This window comes from Trachurus trachurus (assembly GCF_905171665.1).
Source record: "Trachurus trachurus genome assembly, chromosome: 21".
Taxonomy (NCBI): domain Eukaryota; kingdom Metazoa; phylum Chordata; class Actinopteri; order Carangiformes; family Carangidae; genus Trachurus; species Trachurus trachurus.
Window position 1 is genome coordinate 14,587,554 of NC_139899.1, and position 16,517 is coordinate 14,604,070.

The following is a 16,517-nucleotide window of genomic DNA, read 5'->3' on the forward strand; positions in this document are numbered from 1 at the left end:
GTTGTTTGATTAAACAACATCATAGCAGTCATTCTGGGTACTACATGAAATACGAGTGAAGGTGAAAGGCAGTGTAACAACAGCCTGGGTACACGCACACACACACACACACACACACACACACACACACACACACACACACACACACACACACACACACACACACACACACACACACACACACACACACACACACACACACACACACACACACACACACACACACACACACACACACTCTCCTCAAGTCTCTGACAGTCCTGACTTTGCAGCATTCCTGGAATATCTCTGGGATCCCTGTTGTGTGACCCAGTCCACATATACGACAGTGAAGGTTATATATGTGTAGCACTTTGTTGAAAATCAAATCAGATGTGCTGTAATCCCTTTAATTAACATTTCTGTTGTGTCAAAACCCTTCTCAGAAAACAGGATCATACTAATACTTTGATCTCAAATACACAGGGTGGTGGAATGAAAATATGTTCAGGCAGGATAAGGACGTAAAGCAGGACACTGTGCCAGGAGTGTCAAGCGCTCCTCTTATTTCTCTCGTGCTCCTGAAGACATGATTTGTTATGCAAATTAATTTCAATATACTCATTAGCAAAATGACAGATTACACCCCCCCCCCCCCCCCTCCCCCCACACACACACACACACACACCCACCTTTCCTGACAGACAGACAGCAGACGCACTGTACACACTACAAAACAAAGCAGGCACACATTAGCACTGGCACACATTTGCTTTTATGATCATGTTGTTCTGTTTAAGCTGTTAAAGAAAACAACTTTAAGGACAGTGATGATGTTACACATTTATATCAACCTACTGACACAGTTGCATTCATCTTAATCATCCGCAGACCTTCTGCTTTTTACAAAAACAGCCTTTGATGATGAAAATGGTGCATGACATCATCACCGAGCCACATGTCTGGTCGCCTAACAGTGTTAACTGATGAGGCCGCTGCCTTCAGGCCATCCCGCTCTAAGTCTGTTTTTAGCTTCCTCTGCAGGGGGCTGGGGGAGCTTCATGGAGTCAAGAACAATTGATGAACTGCACCCTCCACCCTTTTTTTTTTTTTTTTTTTTTTTTTTTTACCCCTGTCACCCCTCCCTTCCACAACAACAGGGGGAAACCCAGCTCCCCATGGGACTCCTCCTCCTCCATTAGCTAATTTCTGATCAGCTGCTCCCTCCATCATTTATTCATGCGCCTTCCAGCACAGATGCTGGAGGTTGCTTTTAATCATCTGATTTCTGCCCTCGGTCACCAACCCTGCCCCTCCCAATCCCCACCCTCACCCCATGCTGGCTATGGGTACTCACTGCACAGTGGCAGCCAGGAAACAAAGAAAACAACATGTGCAAGAAGCATGCAGAGGCGCATTAATCTAAAATTGTTCCTGTAAAATGTTCAGTAATTATATGCTATGTGATGAGCCTGATGACAGTGACCTCATGCTAAGTATGTTAGCTGAGAGCTGTGGGACTGAATCCCTGGAAAATCAGTGCAAGAGAGTGGATGAGACGCTTTTCCTTTTCCCTCAGTAACCACTGCTGAAGAGCCTTGGAGAGTAGCACTTAACCCCTGAGCGGCTCAGTGCGGAGCTGCACAACAGAGCAGTGGAAGAAGACGTCATTAATTTCACACATACATGCACAAAACATATGGAAACATTTAAATTCAGTGTTTTCAATTCCATATTTTAAACAATTCTGACCAAGTAAAAATGTTGTGCTAATAAGATAATAAATAGGCTGAGCTGTCGCCCCCTCCCAAGGTTGTGATGTGAAATAATATCCAGTAACTTTCTGCTGAGGTTTTGCTTTTTGTGCGATGTACAGCTTTTGCCTCACTGGAAATCTTGTGGCCAAAGACCCAGAGGGACCTTTGCCCAGATTCCCCTCCCAGCTGCGCTCGGCCTACTTGTTTAATCTCACCAGCCACTTGGCCGATTCCTCCTCATTCCACTCACTCAGCATTCAGGAGATTTGGTTACAGTCCCTGAATTTGGCTTAGGTTGCTTTTTAATGAATAAAGCAAATACATTTCTCTCCATTGTTACCTGGAGTTAAAATAGCTCCTGTGTGACTTTGTTATTTCATGCAAACGTATGCCATCCCTCACCCAAGTGTAACAATTTGTACCTACAACTGACTCATTTCTTATGAAGCACGAAGGCGAGCGCCAATATGTTGTTTGACCTTTTTAAGTGCAGGTCATCAGGCCACTCATTGTCCAGGACTGCACATCTGCCCAGGCGCACTGAGAGGGGTCGCAAAGGGTTAGTGACGTGGCCTGACGCCCCTCTATTCTTGTGATAATGCTGGTTATGTCTTGGTATTTAGGGTGTAGAAGGAGCGGGAATGCGATTTAAAAAAAAATCTAAATGGGATTCAAAGTTTATGCTGATCTGATAAACATGATGTGAAACAAATTTTACAGAAACAACATAAATGAACAGGTGGAAATTGGGGGAAATTTGACTCTGACTATAGTGAAAGCAGAGCCGGATAGAGTTTCTTTCGGATGGCATTTGTGGGCACCCCTGGTGGATACATCTGTGTATTTTGTTTATCCTCAGCAAGAGATGAGATGTTGGTCAGGTGTCCAGCTGGGTGTACTCATCCATTAGCCAAGCATCAGTCCTGGCCAACTGCAGCAACAGCAGCAGCCGCTCGCTGCCGTCCACTGCCGGAGGTTGGCATTCACTCACCTTGCCCCGAAACCACACGACGATACAAGAAATTAGCCTATCATAGCGAACTGTTCGACCGTGTCCAAGTCCGGCTGAGTTAATTAGCTTTCTTTTGTTTCTGGCTTGATACGATCACCTGATACCGACTGTGCTCCTGCCACACCAGAAGGCAGAGAAAGAGCCTTGGCACCTTGCACTGTGTATGCCCTTAAATATTTAAGGCGCGTTCATTAGCAAATCTCTGAGCGGGATGTCATTATACAAGCGGCAGAAACTCTAGCCCGCAGCTCCAAGATCACATCATTCAAGCGGAGTGGTTTCTGTGTCAGAGAACATGATGGGACGTCGCCATGTGGCCCATGTCGGTGGATCAGATCACCATTGTCAGTCGGTTCAGCCTCAGCAGTGCTACACGTGCTCAGTGACATGCAGCATTAAGAATTAGAAATTAGCCCGAGCTGGAAATGCCATGGTAGCAGTTTAGCTGTGGTTTTAATGGGGCTATTAAAACATCTGGTTACCAGAAGCACGAGAGAGGAGCCAACTGACACCTGATAATTAAACCCTATGAAGACTGTGAGCACAGTTCTTTTCAATGATTATTATTATTATGCAAGTAGCACAAACAGTGTTTCTGTGGTTTTTAGTCAGAGTTGTCAGTTGCGGTGCAGCAGATGATTCAAGTGTGTCACTGATGTCCCCTTAACGTCCCAGCTGGACTTTGTTTGGGATATTATGTCTGCCTGGTTAACTTCTCAGCTCTCAGTCAGCGGTGGCTGCCTTTGTTCTGACTTAGCGACAGAGCTCCCGAAGATGAAGGGGACAAAGAGGAGGAGTTTTAGAGAGACCATCTGTTGCTGAGACAATTCATCCTCCTGACTTTATACCCTCCGGCTTCAGTCTTTAGACGCACACATGTGCGTTCAAAGACACAAACAAATGGACAAACAAATCGGGTGTTAGCTTTCTTGAGCTGTCTAGTCGCTGGACAACCCCAACTCTTCTACCACTTGCAATGTTTCCGCCAATTATTACCTAAACAAAACATTGTTTACTTATGCCTAACTGTCAGAATAAATGATTAGTCTCTTTTTTGCACAGCCAGGGTTGCAACAATTGCAGGACATAAGCACACCATCCCCCTAACATCTTCTACACCACCGTATGCAAATAATATTGACAGAATATACACCACACCACTTAGCACACCCCTATATCCAGGGGGATGTTGTTTCCTCATTGTGACTTGACTCTGTGTGTGCTGTGTATATTTTGAAGAGTTAAAATGTGAGCGTAAGAAAATGCCATACATACATTAAGAATGCATCTTGTAGGATGAGGTACTGGAAGATTAAGTTGTCTTAGTTGACTGTTTTGGTGTTTATAAAGTTGCTCCCAGATGTTACTCTTTATTCTAAGAATAACAAGACAAAAAAAATACTAGTCTGTATTTTAAATGTTAAAATGCTCAGATGAATAAAAACGTCAGTGCCAAACATCACAAATGTGAGGTAAAAAATGAAATGATGTGATACTGATGTAGCTGTTTTTGCCCAATGCTAATTATAGTGGCTGGTGGGCACTTCTCCAAAGAGCAAGTCTCTGCACTGCACAGACGCTGCTGCAGCAGACCAAGCCGGCATTAAAGTTCTTATGGGTCAGTTAGATGCTGACGTTTAGGTTTACCATAACGCCTACTGTTTCACTCATTCAGTGAACCAACTATTATGTGAATTACTGGAAAGCATGGAGTCTAGAGAGTTTTATCTCTCTTTATCTTTTAGGTGGTGACTAGGCATCCTTTTGAGAAAGTCCCTGTTGATATGATTGGAAAACCTCCAAGACTCTGATTCAGCAGCTGAACCCAGTTCTTGGAAAAAAAATGTCCTTAACTATAGCACCAACAATGATATGATGTACAAACACACTGTATTATGGACCGTCCCACAGCTTTCCATGTCATGGCTTGCCTGCTCTATTTTCCTGTTAAACTAATCGCGTAATTAGCTGTTATTGCAGCCTTCTCCCTGCATGTTTCTCCAGCCTGTCAGCTCCACTGTTCCAGTCACAAACACGTTCAAGAAAAAAAAAAACCCAGTACCAGCAATATTCTGCTGAATTCAAGCCCCTGTAATTTCCAGTTACATAACAACAACTGATCTTCTTAAAATCTATAGAGTATAAGCACCATTAATCTCCTCACTGGACTTCAGTGAACTCATGTGAAGCAGCTTTTCACTGAACGGTCCACACGTGCTACACTGGTACCAGGCAGACACAGTTGGTCACTGGTGTGGTCGTCAGTCTCTGTGTGCTGGATGGCGAACACCTCTGTTATATTTGTGTCCTGATGTTTTTTCTGCTTCTTTTCCCAGACAATGGGAGGCAGGACATTATCAAGTCTGCACACTTCCTCTTTCCCCTCCCCAACCACCACCCCACCCCCACCCCCACCTCACCCCACCCTCAGCCTCAGCCTCAGCCTCCTCCTAATTTACAAGACCCCTTTACCCCACTCACCGCTGTCCCCTGTGGTTCGAGAGAGCCACATTATTTAGCTGCGCTCCATTGGTCGACTGAAAGAGAGAGAAAAAAAATCCTTGATGATGGAAGTAGGTTTTCAGACCGGCTGGTTTGGACTGAGTGACCCTTTGTCCAAGAGCGAAGCCTTAATCACAAAATAAAGAAAAGAGCAGAGGCCAGTCGTCTCTGAGCGGTTAATAAGTTCATTACATGGATTCAGATAATTTTTTTAAGTTGCACTGTGTGCCTCTTTGTCTGTGACTCAGCAGAATGGATTTCATGTAAACATCTTGTGTGTTAAACGAAAGCATCTTGATCTATGTCCTGACCCTGGTAGCACACATTTGTGCCTGAGTGTGTGTGTGTGTGCGCACACGTGGCAGCCTGTTGTTAATACTTAATGAGGATTGATGTCTGGAAGTGGTGACCTTGTATAAGGTTTCCTAGAGGAATCCATGCATATTGATTTCTCCACTTTTATGCTCTGTTGGACACACAATTCACTTTTGCTCTGTGTTTTCCCCCAGCCTATTGGTGGCACTTTTTATGATTAATGATTTACTTGGTCAAAAACGTACAGGAGAGGGTGACGTGTTTAAGTCTCTTTATGTTGTCAGTATTAGCTAGTTATTGTTACTGTCTTTTGGAATCGAAATATACAATTTATGTTACATTACTTCTAGGAGATACAAACAGAAAAGCTTTAAATTTCAGGGAAATAGTTTCTTCATTTTTTAATAGGTTAGATGAGCACTGCTGCTTTTTTTTTTTTTTTTTTTTTTTTTTTACATTTAAGCAGGTTTAGATGACAGATTTTGTCACATAAAGTTGAAGTGGAGCACAGTCAGGCTACTGTATCTGTTTCACCCTGTCTTCTCTATGCTTAGCAAAGCTAACCAAAACAGCTGACACCTTAAACTCAACACAGACATTAAAGTTACATGATCTTCACATCAAGAGAAATATAAGCACATTACTTGCTTACATTTGCATTTACATTTTTCATCTTTGACTCCGACAATTGTTGATTTAACCACCATTAGAGACTTACAAGACTGCACGCGGGTTCTCATCTATAAATGTATCTCCCACCACTGTAAGGAAACGACTGTCCGTCTGAGCAATCAGCCTCAGATTCCTGTTATTGCTCCTGGTTACTGAGCTGCTAACAAACATGTCTGGGAAGGTCAGTGACTTCACATGGATACACAAACACGGCAGACCAGGCCACCCAGATCAGCTGCAGCGCTGGTGTTAATCTCCACCTGGAACAAGTGTGTGCTGTGTTTTTTTTTCCCTCAGTGAAATATAGAAAAGATGAAAGTATGGGCAGGCAGAGAAACATTTGAATTGATTGACTGATTTGTAAGTGGCCAGACATTCATTTAGGGCCATATTCTTCTCTGTCATGTAGTAGATTAAACTCACATTGAAAGCCCTTTTGACAGTTTTTCTGAGTCTGTCTCTGAGTGGTAGTTTTGGTCTCCGGCACGCCCTCAGCATGCAGGCCTTCTCTGCTAAAAGTCAATGACAGTTTAATAAGAGGATAACTGTGCCAGTCTGGTGTGGTGAGTGAGTAGCTATGTGGCAAAGCTGAGAAAAAGGGAAAATGGAAAAAGACAGTGGGAGAAGAAAACCAGAGGGCGTTTTGCAGCATAATCTCTGCTGACTGTTCAAAGCGAACAGTTAGAGTATTACTCAGCTGGCACTTCCAAAATAAACCTAAACATTGCCAGGAATATTTCTTTAATATATTTTTGGTTTGACCTTTGCCCTCGACGGTTTCTATTTCTAATAATGGGCTGCCTACGTGTCAATGGCATCATCTAAACCTCTAAAATGTGTTTGTAATGCAAATGTCCAGTACTCTCTTATGAAACGAATGACTCCAATATGAGCCCTGTGTCCAGATGCTAATGGTGTTTCGCTGGCTTTTGTGTTGCAGGGGGCCCGTGTCTGGCTGAGACACAAAGAGCAGCTCCTCCCCTCCACCGTCAGCTCTTGTGATGATGCATCCCTGGTCCTCACCACTGACTATGGGAAGGTAAGAAAAGCGCTTCTCTCCCCCACTGAACCATTAATGCTGCCAAGGATTCACTTTAAACCTGCATCTGTGTGCTGTGTCTGTACCATGCAGCATTAGGATTTCACACTATGTTTGCATGGCCACCCTAGAGGCAAGGAAACGTTTTTTGAAGCCAAAGCCTGTGCAAAAATCTTCTCAGCACACATAAATGAACACCAGATATCCCATAGGCCATGACTAACAGAATGTACATATAAAACCTCCCCCGCCGTTTCTGTTAAAAATTTAAAGGGTTACCTGTCCTACAGTATGTGAAGGGTGTAGTCCAGTGTGTGTATAAGAGAGTTAATTGTTTGCACACATGTTTCATCTCAGCACTCAGCTGTGGGATCAACACCTTTTGTAATAAAGTAAGAATGACAGGAATGGGCTTCTTGTGACAAGTCATTGGCCCGAGCTTATCTGTTTGGCAGTGGATGGTGGTCTTTGTGTCTGGAGGAAATCCTGTCAGAGAGACCGACAGAGAGAGAGAGAGAGAGAGAGAGAGAGAGAGAGAGAGAGAGGGAGAGAGAGAGAGAGAGAGACTCGTGGCAATGGCTGTTTAGAAAATAGCCTTTAACTCAATGTCATCTGTGAGAAAGTGTTGATCAAAAACTTCCACTACCACTCTGGTTTTGCAGAATGCTTTTGTACTGGAGACCCCGTTGAACAGAGCATACAGTTGTCCGTTAGCTCCAAACTTGAACACAGCCGCAGGCCTTTGATCCGATCATGGCCTTGGGAAAGAACAAGGTGTGACCCCTTGCACATTTCTGTCTACAGGAACAAGACATATAGCTTCATTTCCATGTCCAACCTCACCAGCCACACATCTGTCATCCCAACCACAAGATGACTTCCTGTGTTATTCCTTCGCTCCTGATTTGGACAAGGGAGACATGTGGTGGTGGTGTCATTGAAAATACACAGGGAATTATGATGCAACCCTGCATCTCATTGGTGCTTTGGAGCTTCTTTTTTTTTAGCATTATCTATATATACAACTTTAAATAAATGCTAATGTTGCTCTGTGGCTCCTGGATGTCTGAATATGTGTTTTATGCAATATTCTCTATCTTGGTTTTCGCGTATACAAGTAATACAGATTAACAAACAAACAAACAGAAATGTGATGGGGAGTTGCAAAAAACACTGATAGGGACTGAATTGAATTATTAAAACTGAATAGAGAAGATGGGAAAAAAAGAAAAACTAAGAAAAAAGGCCAGTCCTCATTAATATTTTAAGCTAATAACATATATGATTATGATATGCTGGTTCTCTTACACAAAATGACAAGCAAAAGAAAATAGACATTTTCTTTTTTACCGCAGCATCACCAGATATACAGCAAAGAAAAATGTGTCATATTGTATCGTATCGTATCAAGTATGTTGTGGTAAGGATGAGGCTTTATAAAAAGATTTGAGAGGTAACATGGGCTCATTCATGTGCTCCCCACTTGAGCATAGTTGTACGATGTTCCTGTGACGAGTGTTGGGCATGAGTGTGAGGTGTGAGAGGTCAAACATGTGTTGTCAGTGGGGCAGGGGGGGCGGAAACACCATCTATCACAGCACCAGGTCAGAGGTTGACTAAAGGAATGAGAGCCCCTACTTCTTATTTATTGTCTAAATATGACTGGATACTACAAACGTTGCTCTCAGTCTGAAAACATTTCACCACCTTCAGCGGGATTTGAAAAGAACAACACTAGGTTTTTGTGGCATCACATTTTTTCGGCACTGATTTGGGCGACGGCGATGCAGCTGACCCTGAAGCCTGACCGTGTGTGCTCATAGTATGTGTTAGACTTCAGGCCAGACATATGGATCCTGTGTCCAAGTCCTAAGACTATGCAGCCAGAATGACAGGAATGTGAGACAGGAATGGACCGTCTCCACCTTCACGGTCCCTGGCTGACCTTACGTGATCCCTGTTCCTGGATTACATCTCTGCTGAGGTTTATTGGCATTTTACTGATCTAGTCTCGATCCTTCACCTAATCCAGCTCCTCCAGCAAACTCATGGTATTCATTCATACGAGCTCTGTCAGTCTACCTTTGTCTGTCTGTGTCCTGGTGTTTTTACACCCGTAAGCCATTGCAGGTGGTGGTTTGGTAAATGTATCCAGGCAACTGCCTCCCCCCACCACCCCCCAGGGAGTGAGATATACCATTATTCATTGCTTCATTGCTTACACTGAGGTGCTGCTCCCTGTCTGAGTGCTCATCTTGCAGACTCCATAGGGCGTCCTTACCTGCACTGTGTGGGCTTTTAACAGGCCGACCCGGCTGCTGTCACATTAAACCATCATATCAACATTCATCACTGTCTCCTCCCTGCTACAGTATAACTCACACAGACCTGAGTGGGCCTGAAGATGCAGCAGACAAACTGAGGCTGAGGGGCGAATATCTTACGTCAATGTGTGTTTGAGTGCATCCGTGTGTGTGTGTGTGTGTGTGTGTTCTTATGTCGCCAGATGGCACCAGCTGGATTAACAGTGTGTGAGTTATCCCCAGACGGGTGCACATGTAAAGAAAAGCAGGAAGCCTCTGTCACCTGAACTAAATGGCTGCCGCTGGTGATGTCATCTTCATCCTACAGAACAAAAACAATCTCAGACTGTTTATCCACAAAGCCCAAATACCATTGTTATGCATGACTTGTTTATTTACTGCTCAAAAACATATAGCTCATACCATACGCCTTTTGTTCTCTCTTCAGGTACGGTATACAGTATGCTTTGCTCTGGATAAATTCAGTTAAATAAAGAGCTGAGACTTCAGTCTTGGTAAGTCGTCCAGGCCCTGTAGCTTTACAGTCTGTGGGGCTTAAAATAGGTCATTGATGGCCCCTCAGTCTTCTCTGGATTATTAGTCAATGGAGCCATTATGTGAGCCTTAAAACCAGTGATGTGCATTCATTAGCATGGCAAGTAAAGTGCTCACACAAACATTATCGTGAGCGTCTGTGTCCGAGTGTGTGGTAAACAAATATTTGTAGCATTTGGTTTGCTCTTTGCCAAATTAGGCATTATAAATAAGAAAGACTTTGTCTGATTTTTTTTAAAGCTTGTTATCATGTAAAATTCTCTCACTGTTTTTTTTTTTTTTTTACACATTAATAAGCCTAACTCCCCTCTGTCCCCCCTCATAACCCCCCAGGTCTGGGTGGGTTCCCCCCTTCAGCAGATGGAGACAACTGTAAGACAGAGAGAGAGTCAGATGGAAGAAAAAGAGACAGAGGCACAAACAGACAGTGACAAACAAGACTGTGTCTCTGCATCTACAAGCCTGTGGATTTTTTTGTCGGCCCATGTGCCGTTTCTAAAGGCCTGAATAAATAACCCCCCAGTATAGCGCAAAGACCCCTGAGTCAGCGGGCCTGACCCCGCCTATATGTGAATATTCAGCAGAGCTGGGGGAACAAAGCAGCAGCAGGGTGTGGTTTCACTGAGGTGGAAACAAAAGGACGGAGCTCTACAGCTGCAAGAAAGTTTTGAAATTCAGATGGATACCATTACATCATCATTACAAAAACTGATCCCGCTATTTTAGTCTGTAAACATACGTATTACAGTGATTTACTGTCACACAAGAAAGAAAAGCTGCAAAATGTCACATATGAGAGATGCAGCATGGCTGATATTTGTACTAGAAAAATGATTGACATAAATTAATCAACTATTCGAATTATTTCTGTTCTTCAGAGTAGTGGGGATATTTTCTAACATTGAATAATTTTCTAGTTTAATATATTTTCTAGTCTGTCATTGTCATACAAATTACATATCTCGTGCATGTGTTATGGAGTTGAAAATATAAAAAATATAATGGATCATGTCTGGATTCAGAATGTCTGTTAATATCAAACGTTATTAAATGAATTATCTCTTGACAAAAAAAAAGATAATGGTTATCTAGGACACACCCTCCATCTGCTATTTAGATTAAACATCTTTTGGAGTGGATACATCCATTGGTTTGATACATCTGGTATTTTTTGTCTGATTTGCGTCCAGCCTTGTGACCCGTATGGTGTAACTATAGTGTCAACACCAGGATCCATTTGGAGAGAATAGATTTTTTCTTTTCACGGTCAACATTTTCAACAATCAATTACAAATCACATGTTGTTGCATGCTGCTGCACCTCCAGCCACGATTACATCACTCATATCATTAACATTGATGATACCGTGTCCCATGTGAGACGGCCATCGTGATAATTGTCCGACGTGCTCCAAGTGAAAGCCCCCTCAGGAAGGAAACACTTTAATTAAAACCAATTTGTGCTCAAAGTAAATTAGATTTGCTCAATGAGTTTTGATCTCGCCCCCGGAGCGAATTCAAAAATTCTAACTTTGATCTGATTTGTCTTTTTGGAAGTTGAAAACTAACAACATTGGATACGCAGGGTTTCATCACTGTAGTCTATTAGTCAGCTTAGCTTTTGTTGGAGTGTTTTCGGTAGCATCACATGGAGTAGAGTACTACCGACTACTCCACAGCTCCCAATGGGAAAATGTTCCAGTATGTCTGCTAGTCATAATGGACACTAAAACATTATTGCACCTCGTAGTAGACATTGAAAGGGAACAATAAGATGTATACGTTCAGACTAATCTGCTCTCATGTTTCATCTTAGATTCCTTTTAGTTGCACAAACAGGATGTTGTGTAGTGGAGTCGAGTATTTGGATTCATGCTTATGAGGAAACTGCTTTGCCTACAAAGACACAGCTCAGTGAGTTGTCTCACAGGAATGAAACCAACAATGAAACTAAAGCAATAAAAGGACAGAGTTGGGCAAAACAGAGGAATGTGAGACCTCTTTTGATGCTGGAAACTCCAGTGATGTTTTTCTCCTGAGCATCTCCGAAAAAGCCCCCGAGGCTTCTTCTGTGAAATCCGAACAGCAAGTTATCTGTGAAAAGATCAAAAACAAAGGTCAAACAATATGCAGCAGACAGAGAGACAAGCACATGGGGAATCTGCGCACACACATATACAGTAGACGCATACACCCGGCATTATGAACAAACAGCCCCCCCCCCTCCTCTCTCCTTCGGGGTATATACGTATAACTCCGGAGGAGTGATGATGGTGCTTTCCATGCACACGGCTCATCGCGTGTTTGGTTAAAAGCAGCTGTGAAACTTGAGGTGAAGCTGAGAATTTAATCTTTTCCCGCAGCCTCTCCCAGTTGTTTGTTATCCCGTATTATCTTTGCCTTCAGTCACCTCAATGCAACTTCGAACTTGAGCTTTGGGAATGTGAGGAATGCTGTGAGGCGCAGAGGACGTATCCCAGATAACTGTGGGTTTATTTGATTGGGTGTTGGACACAGCGTCTCTCCATCAGTGTCAGCAGAAAGTGAAGTCGATTGCGGCACAGTTTTGTTACGTGAAATAATTGAACGCACTTGTAATCATGTTTTTATCCATATGTATGACAATCGGTTTATTTTTTCCTGTGTAAATCAGTGGCAGTGCTCAGGTGTTGATAATGATCAATGATCAATCACATTAAGCGGCTGATGTAATTGAACAATGAATCAATGAATGATGATGCTGATTAAGGATGAAAAACAAGTGAAAAAGCCTTTGTGATTTATTAGTCAGTTTGTCCATGCCTTTGTGAATCCAGGCCAATTAGCCTGAGAGGAGAGGGTGGGGTTAAAACCAAATGTTTGGGGACATCTGGCTGTAAATCTGCAAGCCTCTGCTCTGTGGATGACATCACTGCACGTGCTGCTGCTTCTCTCCCTTAAGTCTTCAGGCTTTCATAAACTGTTAATAACACAAAACCATGCACCAACTCACTGATGACTGCATTGTTATTGTGCTATTGTCTCTCAGGATACACCCACACTCTTCAGTGGACATCTTAGACCTGAAATGGACGCGGCTGCCAGATCAGTCAGCTCATCAACTCACAGTAGAGTGAGTAGGAGGCTGCATAACTGAGAGTTGGCTTTCCAGCAGTTCAACCCTCATCAGTTTTCCACATCCATCATGTGTAGGATGAGACGCATGCAGATACATTATAACATAAATTATGTTTTTTTTTCAGTCACATCTTCATGCAGCTGACCAATATCCTATTTATTTATGTGTAGTGTATGTGTATCCTATAAAAGGCCAGTTTTTGTGGATAAATGTACAAGAAGAGGAGGAGGATTGCGTAATACAGAACAGCTTTGGTGCTACAGCTTATTTCATTTGACAACAAAGGCGGTAATGGAAGGTCTTAATGCTTTTCTGTGAAGCCACTGACTTGGTTAAAGCTGCATTAATCAATATTTCCATAATAATGATGGGTCAAATGACGGCATGTAAAGATGTTGCTTCGTAGTGAGAATGATCGGTTCCCCTCAGCTCTACAGAGGTTAACAGCATCTTTCACCTTGCTTCACCTCTGCTGCATTACGGCCTCCACTTCAAAACATTACAAAAAGACCTCCAATTCATTAGTTGCACCTTCCTAGGATCAATTAAAACCTTTCAAACCTTCGTCTGCTCTAAGTCGGCGGCTCCCACAGCAGCCCCTCTGTGCTGACTCGGCAGATCTGCTCCCAACTGGAACACAATATGAATATGCCAGAAGAACCAGCTAGTTAATGGACTGGGACGCCACAACCTCCAGCCCCTTGTCCATCAGTATTGATCTACACACTTCCCATCAAGTGACCAACCAACCGCCACAGTGGTAGTCGGTCTGTTCTCTTATCTCACGTCTCATCCATTAGAGATCTGATACCCAGAGGCTCTGTCTCTGTTGGTTTGTGAAACTGTTTTTCAGCTTTACGTCATTGGAGAGATTCCAGTAAATCTCTCTCACTCTCTCTCTCTCCCTCTCTCATCTACTCCACAACTAAAACTGGGCCTTGAAAGTCGAGACATTCCCAGTCATCACATTTACTTTACCTCTCCGCCTAATTGGCTTTGTTGCAGAAATGTGACAAGTGATAGATTTATTGTGCAGACACTGAAAAGAACAAATCTATCGGTAGAGGTCTGGGCATGTGTCAGACAGGTGTTCCCTTGCTGCTGTGCAGGTATGCCAACGGCAGGCACGGGCAGGCACTCGCTAAGTCTGTCATTTGAACCTGGGTCATTCGTGTATCTTCTCTTCAATCTTCCTGTTATCCGTGCATTCATGTGCTATGGTCAGAGAGAGAGAGACGGATGTTGTGCCAGCAGTCTGAGCCGCATGTGTGTAAACTTGTCCTCCTTCACCGCCGCTGCTCAAACCCTGGAGCCTGTGGTTGTCGGCGGCCTTGTTCATTGCAGTGATGGCAGATACTGGAAGTGTTCATGAGGTTGTTGCAATTACTGTGCACTTAACCTTGGCAGCAGTGTGTTGTGGTTCTGAAATGTTACTTATCAGTTAATTGAAATTTCAATGAATTAAACTGGGAACTGTGTGTGTGTTGTTGCAGGTGTTTTACCTACAGAGAGCAGAGCTGAACAGAGAGACGGTGTACCCGATGCACCCCACCAGTGTCCATGGAGTCGAGGACATGTCCACACTGGCAGAGCTGCATGAAGCTGCCATCATGCACAACCTGTTTCTGCGCTACAAGAAAGACAACATCTACGTAAGGCACAATACCGTCTCAGTCTGTGAGCACATGCACATGCACCCTGCTCCAACACCACCGTGATGTACCCCACTCTTCTGTGGGTGAGATGCGGTGTGTTGTGGAAGTGGGATGTGTAGCAGGGCTCGAGTGAGATTTCAATGTAAAAACAAATCTCCAACCATCCAACAAACATCAGCGGGAAAGTTTATTTTTTTCAGGCAAGTGCGATGTAGCAGCACTTCACATCACTCAAGTTTGGAGTTTCATTCAAGAACCAGACTTTAACAGAAGTGATGCAGGTAACTCCCAGATTATAGTGAACCTCAGACAATGGTGAAAGAAAAACGTTTCAAATTAAGAGCTCTGTTTTTACTTCAAGAATGCAAGATGTCAGATATGTTAGTTTGACCTGGTCTCATAACCAGGATTATTTGCACGGTCCAAGTCCACCGAGGTTCCCTTGAAACTCGATCTGGGCTTTATTAAAGATAATCACTGCCACAGACGCACAGTAACTATGTTTATGAAATCCTATCTCCTAATCTCATCCCAGAGGTTGCACCCAGTCTGTCCACACAGTGTCGCAGAACAGTACGATGACCCACAAACACACTTTTGTGAGGCACTTTTCCCCAAAGCGCATTACCCACACTGGAGAAATGGAGCCTAAAATACTACCACCCTCAGTGCAAACTAGGCCAGTTTAAGAGTATTACTGACTACAGGTACCGTGTCAGAGGAAGGAGACAGGAAACTGGGTGAAAAGTTAAATATTTATTCTGTGCTCGGTAAGCCGATAGATTTGCAAATCCTTGTCTAAAATGGATTAAAAGCATTTTCTCTTTGTGATAATCTTCTTTGTCTCCCTTTTCCTTTCTTTCTTTATCCTACTTTCCCTTTTCCTCCCCTCACACTTGTGCCTGATTTCTTTCTTTTTTTTTTTTTTTTTTACATTTCCTCCAGACTAACATAGGTTCGATCCTGGCAGCAGTAAATCCATACAAACCGATAGTAGGGCTGTACGATGGCACTGCAGTCGACTTGTACAGCAAACACCAGATGGGGGAGCTGCCTCCTCACATCTTCGCCGTGGCCAATGAGTGTTACCGCTGCCTGTGGAAGAGGCATGACAGCCAGTGTGTCCTCATCAGGTGAAAATAATAAGCTGTACCTTATCAATAAAGTTATGAGAGCAGACTTTGATTGCAGAATAGTTCCCCTGTATAGTGAATTTACACTGAACAAAAATATAAACGCAACACTTTTGTTTTTGCTCCCATTTTTCATGAGCTGAACTCAAAGATCTAAAACTATTTCTATGTACACAAAAGGTCCATTTCTCTTGTTCACAAATCTGTCTACATCTGTGTTAGTGAGCACTATCCACCTCAATGGGTGATATGTCCGGTGAGTATGCTGCTGGCCATGCAAAACTGGGATGTTTTCAGCTTCCAGGAATCGTTTACAGATCCTTGCAACATGGGGCCGTGCATTATCATGTCGTGGATGAATGGTACAACAAAGAGCCTCAGGATCTCGTCGCGGTATCTCATTCAAAATGCCATCAATAAAATGCACCTGTGTTCATTATCCATAACATACCATACCATAACCCCACCGCCACCATGG

General features: G+C 43.3%; 1 protein-coding gene across 1 annotated transcript in view; it reads left to right on the plus strand.

Annotated features, from left to right (window-relative positions):
• The window catches only part of myo10l3 (myosin X, like 3), a gene marked incomplete at its 5' end in the record, with an annotated part of 55,314 nt that overhangs the window by 7,882 nt on the left and 30,915 nt on the right, over window positions 1–16,517 (plus strand). Inside the window, 3 exons of the mRNA XM_083996741.1 lie at window positions 7,178–7,276; window positions 14,745–14,903; window positions 15,852–16,039. Of these exons, the coding sequence (XP_083852867.1) occupies window positions 7,178–7,276; window positions 14,745–14,903; window positions 15,852–16,039 (446 nt within the window). The remainder of the gene's footprint in view (window positions 1–7,177; window positions 7,277–14,744; window positions 14,904–15,851; window positions 16,040–16,517) is intronic.